The sequence below is a fragment of the Aythya marila genome, assembly GCF_965140915.1.
Source record: "Aythya marila genome assembly, chromosome: 4".
Lineage (NCBI taxonomy): Eukaryota > Metazoa > Chordata > Aves > Anseriformes > Anatidae > Aythya > Aythya marila.
This window is the reverse complement of record NC_139045.1, coordinates 27,704,151-27,713,471: the sequence shown is the minus strand read 5'-3', so window position 1 is coordinate 27,713,471 and position 9,321 is coordinate 27,704,151. Positions and strand designations below refer to the sequence as shown.

Genomic DNA, 9,321 nt, shown 5'->3' with positions numbered 1-9,321 from the left:
CTGTCTTCTCCGTGTGAGCAGCCTCCAGCACCAGGTCGTGCCTTACCCGTGGCTTTCTGCGGTGCACCAAAGTCACCTCCATGATCTCAGTAACCCCCCTGAGCCTTCACTGCCCCCAGACATGCCCCGTGGTGCAGAAACACAGCCCCCCTTCACCCCCGGGCAGCGGCAGCAGCAGCAGGTGCTGGCGGGGCTGGGCTGGGCTGGGCTGGGCTGGGCTGGGCGGCCCGCCCCCTCCTGCGGCTGCCGCGGCTCCTCCCGCCGCCCCTCCCTCCGTCTGTCCGTCCGTCCGTCCGTCCTTCCCTCCCTGCCGGGCCGGCGGGAGCCTGAACGCGTGTGTGTGTGTGCGCGGGGATGGCGGCTCGGCTGCTGCTGGCTCTGTGCGGGCTGCTCGTTGCCTGCCGGGCGGCCGAGCCGGCGGGGGCGGGCGGCGCCAGCCGGCGGCGGCGGCTGAGCTCCGAGGAGGGCATCTCCTTCGAGTACCACCGCTACGCCGAGCTGCGGGAGGCGCTGGTGGCCGTGTGGCTGCAGTGCCCGGCCGTCAGCAGGATCTACACGGTGGGGCGCAGCGCCGAGGGCCGGGAGCTGCTGGTCATCGAGCTGTCCGACCGGCCCGGCGAGCATGAGCCCGGTGAGGCGGCGGCGGGCGGGGGCACGGGGACATTTTGTGCCGGGGGGGCGCGGACCTCGGGCGCTGCCACCCCCGGGGGGCAGAGCCGGGACCCTGAGTGGGGCACCTGCGGTTGTCCCCTCGCCCTTCTGGGGGTTTCGGAGCAGGCCCCGAGTGCTGGGTTTGTAGCTGGAGACGGGCTGTCCCCGGAGCGGGTCCCTGCAGCCCCCTGAACTGGACCCAACTTTCTGCATCCTTAGGGGGCTCACGTTTTGACTGACTGCTTAGGGCTGCTGCTGGCACTTCGAGGTCGTTTATTGGAAGACAGAGGAGGGAGGCAGGGTAACAAAGCATCATCTTGCAATAAAAACGTGTAGGAATTGCAGTGGAAGCCAAACAATTTCTCCGTGGTATGTTGCCATCTCGATGCAAAGGGCGATCCCGACGCTAAGGCTTAACCTGTCACCACTATGTAATCTGCACGCTAAAATGATGCACGGCTCCTGTTGTAACTGAGTTACTGGGAGGGGACGGTCCGCTGCAGCTCTTTTTTTTTTATCTGCCACTTCCGTCAAGCCAGCTGAAATGGGGAGAAAAAGAGCCCTGTGTGTGGTCAGAGATGGAGGCTCCTTCTTCTCCTGCTGCTGCTGTTGGGGTTATGGGGAAGGGCTTGTTGCTGGGCCCAGGGAGAAGAGAATCTGGCTTTATGTCACTGAGCGATATCAAACTGCAGAAACAAACATTTCCTCCAGACTGCATCCACACAGAAGCTGCGGGGAGCATGAAGGGTGTTCCGTGCTTCCTATACTGTGCTGGGTCCTTCACAAAAGGAGGCCCGTGGATGAAAAAGCCACATGTTTTAATGCCCAAATCACATGTTGGGAAATGTGATGAGCACTGATGATCTGTAGTGGTAGATGCTGAAGGTACTGTGTGTGTGTGATTTTTTTTCCCCCCTCCCCAGAGGATTAGCTAGGATTTGAACCAGAGCATGCTCGTTGTTTTATTTAAACCCTCTGTATCCTTCTGCAAGGTACGGGGCATTGCTCAGAAAAGCAGAGAGCTGCTGCAGCCTCCGTTATCTGCAGTGGCACATGAGAGACTTGGGATCCCTTCAGGAAGGACAGACTCGTGCCTAGCTAGGGCTGTGCTTCTTCGAATTAATCGTAAAGGCATTGAAGCATCTGTGCTGCTCTGTTCCAGAGCCCAAGCACCTCACCATGATGCTCATGGTTGTTTGTATTAGAGGGGCTTTCTTCTTAATAACGTGCCCTTTCTTCTGCTGTGCAGTGAAAGGTAGCACTGTTTGTTTTCCTGTGTGTGTTTTTTTTAAGCTGTGCATTAAAAGAAGTGGAGCCTTGTACGAGCCTTGGCAGGAGCTGTGAGGCTGATTTTGCAGCGCTTACCTGAGCAGGGGGGATCCTTGCTCACTGTGAGGAGCCATGCTGGATTCCCAGGGCAGAATAGGAATATTTTGGGTGATTAAAGCTTCCAGGATCAGGACCCATCTAATTTATTATCATCTATTATTAAAAAATGTTTAGCAGATTCATAGACACAGGCATACGTATAGATTTTTTTTTTTTTTTCATGACAGGTCAAGGAGTTGTTATTCCTGAGCATAACCTGTTTTTACAAGACAGGGTATGTGTCACGGGGTTTATTTTTAAATATATATCTAAGTGGGATATGATTTACTTACTGGTTTATGATCTGTAGAGAGCTCGTGCATCTGGAAGCCTGGTGAGTATGCAGAGATGATACCAGAACTATCCAGTGAGCCACCATGAAAACACACAAAAAAATGTTTCTGCTCACTTAGTGAGCAAGTTGATGACAAAATAAATCTGCAAAGTGTCAGCAGAGCATCCGTAAAGATGCTTTATACTGAGTAAAGAGGCTTTGCACTGAATAAATCAAATCTGGCACATACACGCATGCATTACATAAGCACATGTATGTTATGCCCGTACAGCATTGTGTGAGTTCATTCAGTCACACGTGGACATAAGAGTCAACTTCTGTTTTAGAATATCAGCTATTTTTCAAAATAAATTAGTAATACTTGTGCAATATTGAAAACAAATTCAGGAAAGAAATTGAAAGAAAAAACTTAGAAACATACTTTAGATTTCCAGAGCAACTGGAAGAAATCTTTAATAAGCAATCAGAGTGAATCATTAAGGCCTCATCTTTTGGTGGAGTAAATATACACTGGGAGGACTTTTTTTTTTTTTTTTTTGTGAAGCCCTGATACTACATTAGAAACTGGAGCAACTCCATATGAGCAAGTCTGATTTCTTCCATAAGCATTTAAATGTATCTTGGCAAATCTTTGAAATACAGATCAGTTACTTGGAGGGTAAGAGTTGCTGAACTATTCCCATTTTTTGACATGCTAAATGTCAAAAGCATGAGAGTGCTGAAAGTTTCTGATCCCTACATTAAATGCTAGGAGAATGTGTCGCCTTCTCTGCAGATGTGGGTATTTCACTACTCACGTTTCCATTTTGGTTCATGCTACAGTTTGTTCTAGTATTTTGTGATATTTTTTTTTTTTTGGCAGTAGTTTCTTTAGGCTAATGGAAAAGAAAGTATTGAATAAGGAGAAGTAAAACCTGGAAATTAAGATGTCTGAACTTTACCAAACAGTTCTACACTGGGGAAGCTGTGCCTTAACAGAAAGTTAAGGCAAAGCAAGATGTGAATGAGCTTGTATCAGTGGTTAGGTGTAAAAGGTGTTGTATGACCTGAGACTCAAAGTGATCAAAACATTTTAGAGTGGTTTTGATTAAGTGAGAAAATACCATTTGGTCCCCGTGCTTGCTAAAAATTGGCAAAGTTGACAGAAGACAGCAGAGGGCAAGGCGAGATAAAGCAAGGAGAAAGAGATGATGGGAAACTGATGATGCACCAAAGGAAAACAGAGAACAGTTGACAGTAAAGCACAGGTTATTTCCGGGACAAAGTAAATAATGTTTTGCCTTAATTGCTGTGCAGGTGCGACTACTTGCAAATATAGCAAATAGACTCTGGCTTCAGATATCTGATGTTCTGTTGAAAAAACACCAAGTAGATGCTGATCTCTCAAGGCCTTTTTATGCCCAAAATGAGCTTATTTGTAGTCATAAGTTTGTATTCTTTAATAGCAATGAAATATATTTAGAATCGATTAATGCTCAAAGCAGTTCCTCCACCATTAATGTTCAGCCACTTGTTTAGGCGTGCTGCCACTTCTGACTCATTTGTACCATTGATTTTGGTGGCACAGGATCAGTCCTCTCCATTACCGCTTCCCTTCTACCTGCTGAAAATGAGACATCTGAGATTCTTAATTTTTTGTTCTTTACCTGAAAAAGTTGCAACTAAAAAATTATCTCAAATTCTACTTCGTTTAAAAATCAAGCAAACATTTATATATACATATTTTCAGTGTTGTAGTTTTATGAAATTCTGCAAGTAAAGATTATTAAGTGACTGGTTGCGTGTGGTATAGATGCATGCCCCAAAAATTTCTTTTGCACCAAGTGGAGAGAAGAGAGGATGGATGAAAATACAGGCTCTGTGACAACAAAACGATCTGCAAGTTTGTGGCATCTTCATCAGATTACTCATGCTGGAGAAGAGCACACAAGGAATCCTGAGAATGTTGGCACTTCAAACGCAGTGTTTCGGAGTTTCTCAAACCAGCCCATAGTTCAGAGTAGTTTTTCAGTTTTAATGATTCTGCTGTTCATCCTTCACCTCGCAAGTGTCTGTGAAAGTGGGATGAGGTGCGAGCACGCCATGTGTGAGGTGGGTGAAGGATGCCTTTGCCTGGCTGTAGGAGCCTGTGGGTGTGATGGCAGCAGGCTGTGAGCAGCCTCTCTAGGCCTAGTACGGCCGCCTCGACCTCCTCAACCTCTGGCACCACCACTCTGTGCAAGACCCCTCTTGGCACAGCGGGGAGGCGGGCTGGATGGGTCACTGGTGGCACAGAGCCTAAATAAGCTTCTTGGCTTTCAAAATGGCTTGGTGCTCCCCTGTTCCTGTGCTGGCCCCATAGAGGAGCCCATTGTTGGGCTCTTACTTGCCTCTGCCCCAGCCTTGCCCTGCAAGGTCAGCAAGCACTGGAGCCACTTCCTCCTGAAAAAATGTAATCCAAGTCTGCCTGAGAGAGAAGTGAAAACCATGCTTCTGCTGTGTATAAATGAGTGGGGAAATCCAAGATCTGTCTGATAATACAAAAAACGTACCTAGGTCTTATTTCTGTCATCGAAGCACTCCTGCACTCAGCTGTGGCATCAGCCATCTAGGGTAACACTTGCTGGGACAAGAAGTTGTGGTAAGTAAACCTGACAAATACATGGGACAGGGAGTGTTGTTCACAATGTTTGTATTTCAGTGTTGAACAGAAGCCCATATAATTTTTTTAATTTTTTAAAATGATTTTGGCAGTTTAAGATTGCTGCGAGCAAAATGTTGGTCTTTTTTGAAAAACAAAAAATACAAAACCAGCAGCAGCGAAGAGGAACAGCTGTGCAGGAGGCTGCCATGGTTTCAGCACAGCGTGGACAGGATCCTGCTGTGCTCCTGGAGCACTGTGGGGACACCACTCAGTGTCACCTTGGGACCTGATGGGCTGCTTCCCTTCAGCTGGGTGCTTGCTGCGCTGGGGTGGGCAGCGAGATGTGGTAGCGGTGGTGATGTTAGGAAGCATGCTGCTTGTCTCTGGGTTACAGTGATGTCGTCAGGTGATGCTGGTCTAATTTTGTCACTTACAATTTAATTGTTAAAATTGTTAAAAAAGTTAATTGCACTTGGCTTTGTAAAGCTTCTTTTCCTTACTCTTGGAATTTACACATAAAAATCTTGTGAGTTATTTGATAGCTCGCATTAATGGGGTTGCGTCCCATGCAAAGTCTACCTATTGCGTAGGTAGCCTTCGGCATTTTGGATTTTTTCTTTTGTGCATCAGGAAACAGTTTCTTTCTGTCACAGGGGATATGCTACTGACTCACCTTCTGGGAGTGCTGGTGGTCTAGGGCAAAGTGGAGGCTGGCTGCACCTTGCTCAGGCTGCGGGAGGCTGAGAGGCTGGAATTAACTTTCCCATGAAATTACAGAGAATTTCAAACCTACTTGTCAGCACACATTTTTTCAAAAATAAAAATATTTTCTTCCTTAAATAATGTGTTCGTGTTATTTCTGGATTCATCACGTCTTCCTATCTTGACTTTAATGCTCATTTAAATATAAAGAGGTACAGAATACCTGGAGAAAAATATTGTTGCTCACAAAACTGATGCAAATAAAGGAGAGGTAGCTACATTTATAGATCACATTTGCAGTTGATTGGTAATGCCGTTCACGTTGCTATTGAAGTGGATGGAAATTTACAGTAAGTGTTGTTGGGCAGCTGTGCTAGACAGTCTCTGCAGTGTTTCCTAGAGATTTAATACCCTTTCTCCAAATTGCTTCACTGGCTGAGGTATTTCATGTCTTCCATTTTTGTAAGATTGTTTAAAAAGGGTGAAGAGAAGACTGTGTGTTACCTGCAGATGCACTATAGATCCCAGCTACTGCATCTAAAAAGTTTCCTTTTTACTTTCTGGAATAACAAAAAGGTGAAATGATCTGTAGTGAAAAAGGCTATAATCACAAGGAGCATAGCATGACTCCACAGAAGGCAGCTATTTTATTTTTCGGGTTTAAAATTAGTCTGGGAGTGCAGAAGCATTCTGAGTTGGTTGGTCTGACTCAGACTGGTTTTGACCATCCTACTCCTTTTGAAAGTGCTGATTATTTTGACTCAATTTCTTTTAGAGAGAACAGTTATCCTTCCCACCCACACCTGCAGAATGCCATAGCAGTTCCCAGTGAAAACAGGAGGTGAGCCTGTTCTCTTGTTACTTGCATTAAATGGATGTTTTATTCTGGTGCAATTAATGTGAACTCCAGAGAACTAGTGAGGAGTATATACAGCACAGTGATTTCCAAAGATTTTGTGTGATGTTTTGTTAAATATGTAAGTTGTAATCATGGGATGTTTCAAAAAGGGACTTTGCTATTATATTGATTCTTAATTTACTGTATTCAGGGTAAACTATAAATTTGTCTGTAATTTAGAGATCAATATCTCAAACCTTTAAATTTCACTTAGGGCAAAAGGTGCAAAACAGGTCTTCCTATTTCATAAAAGTACATTTTTTTTCTGTAACAGAGGATCTGCCACTAGGTTCATGCAACAGGTTAGTATTAAATCTAATTTAGAGCTAGTTCTATGTTCATTTTACCTAAGTTTTGTCTTTCAAAGGGGGTACAAGCCTACATGCTGGACATTCATATTCATAATATATTCTTTTTTTGCTGGTTAGTAGGTAGACTGTTAGTTGAGCTGCAATGCCCAAACTGACATTCCCTCAACATCTCTCTTCTCCAGTGACTGTGAGAGTTGCTGACATTGGGCAGGCTTTTCATTCAGCAATGTGTGCAAGAGCTTGTTGGAAAGACCTGATGAATACCATCCTCAATGTTTCATCATCTAAAAATTCCTGTTTTACTGTATATGCTTGCTTTGAAAAAAATGCTGTTCATGAACCCTACCTGACCTTTTCTCAGCATTTTCAATTCATATTGTTAAGTCTCCATAGCTATTTCATTCATATTCCTCCATGTCTCATGTCACGTTTATATATATATTTTTAAACAAAAGTCTCGTATGTGTACCACAGACTTGTGGTTATTTTTTCCATTCAGTTGGGAGGTAAATTGGAAAGGCTTGTAGCTGAGTCCTCTTAAAATTTAGTGGAATCAAGGAAAAGTGAAAATTGGCATGTGTACTTCAAGACTCCTGGGTAGGTAATTAAAATGATGGGTAGAGTTTTGAGCAGGGGAGTTGCATTTGTTTTGAGGTAAGTTGCAAATCAAAAGATGGGATTCACTGAATTCAGTGGGATGAGGGTGGTTGGCAGCTTGCTTTCTGGTATGCTGAGGCTAAATGAAGACACCAAAGGCCTTTTCAGTTAAAAGGCTGAAAAAAAATCTTACCGGGGTAATGGTAGCAGGGATAGCTGTTCCTTACGTGGAGCCATTTTGTACTGTGAACATGAGCTGCCTGATGTACAACCAAAGAAGGGTGCTGCCCTGGCTGCAGCCTGCTTGCAGCGAGAATAGCCATCGTGTGCCATTTTAAATGCTTACACTTCCATGTGAATCTTTCTTAAAGCCAAGGGTGTTGTTTGGTCAGATGGGACTTGTGGCTGTGTAGCCAAGATTTAACAAACTGTTTTCTTGGCAAAGTCATCCTTGCTGACATGCCAATTTAATGATCCAGGAGGTTTTTATGGCATCTGGAAAGTGTGACCCTGACCTTTGCCATATTGGCTCTCCAAACAAAAGAGAAATCGTGCAGTGCTTTGCTATGAGAAGATCTGCTTAGATACAGAGAAAGCAAAAAAGGCGAAGTATGTCAAAGATAACTTTTTGCATAGTTGTTGTCACACTACTAGATAAATAACAAATATGTTTTGTTACTGCATATTTTTCCCCTGAGATTTCTAGCAGCAAGACATATCATTTGAATGTCCTCCCACTTCTGCATCCCAAAAGACAGCAAAAGGGAGCTTTGTCATTGCCCTTCATTAGCACACTGCTGTCCTTCAGCATTATGAGCTGTATATTCCTTGCACATCTATCATTCAAAATTAACTTCTTTTCTTGTGGTAAATGAAGGTTTTGGGATTTTGGCTAGTTCTGCATTTTGCACAAAGGAATAGGTTTTGCTTAAATTTTTGCAAAAAATTGGGATGGGATGAGTCTAAGACCTAACTATATAATTCTTACCCACGTAAAAATGTTACTTCACAGGGAGCTGTTTGGTAAGCTTACTGTGTCAGATCTTCATCTGATACGAGCTGAATGGTGCTTTAATTTCTCCTCTCACCCAGCTGATGAGCATCTATAAGTCAAACTGAAGTCAGTGGGAGTTGTATCTCTGAATCTTCATGATAAGCAGGAGGCTTGTAAATCCTAAAGCTCAAGCCTGCTTGCGTGCGTACCCTTAAAAAAGAAAACTAAATGCGGCTGCTATTCCGAAATAGCCTGCAGTTAAGCAATGAGCAGTCTAAATTTATGCTTTTCAGAATAAAATTTCTTTTCTTTTTTTGTGACGTCAGTACGTAGCAGAGTGGAGAGAAAAGGGAAGCTGTGGAGTCAGGAGCTGGGCTACCCTGTGTATAATCTTTTCACAACGACATTGGAGGAAGTTGCTTTGCAGAGAAGAAGTGGTCTTGTGATAAAGGGTGCCTGACTTATTTTCCAGCTTTACCACATTTCTCTTGTGTTTTTGGATAAGAACATCTTCTCCTTGTGCCTCAGCTTCTCACCTACGTGACAGGGAACATCATACTCCCTTGCTTTAGTTAGCATGTGCCGATGCCACGTGCCCAGTACACGTACCTGATAGATGGTGTGTGGCTCAGTGTTTGATCTACTTCCAAGACGCAGTTCCTACCTGCTTCCTCTCTCCTTTTCCCAGTAGCAAGCAGCCCCAGTATTAGTGCTGGCTCAGCTATGCTAACAGGCATACAGCGAGGAGGAGTTGAAACCTTCTTCCCGTTTACCTGCTGTGGATGTACATTTTTGTTATTGTTTGTGAGCTGCCCTGATAGGGAGGTACCGATTCTCTCTTTTCTTCCAGGGCTGGCAGGGAGAGTCGCAATAGAGACACCT

General features: G+C 44.6%; 1 protein-coding gene across 1 annotated transcript in view; it reads left to right on the top strand.

Moving 5' to 3' along the window:
* The first annotated feature begins 272 nt into the window (after positions 1-272).
* CPE (carboxypeptidase E) overlaps positions 273-9,321 on the top strand; it is a 57,168-nt gene continuing 48,119 nt past the window's right edge. Inside the window, exon 1 of the mRNA XM_082758504.1 lies at positions 273-631. Coding sequence (XP_082614630.1) covers positions 355-631 — 277 coding nt within the window. The 5' untranslated portion in view covers positions 273-354. The remainder of the gene's footprint in view (positions 632-9,321) is intronic.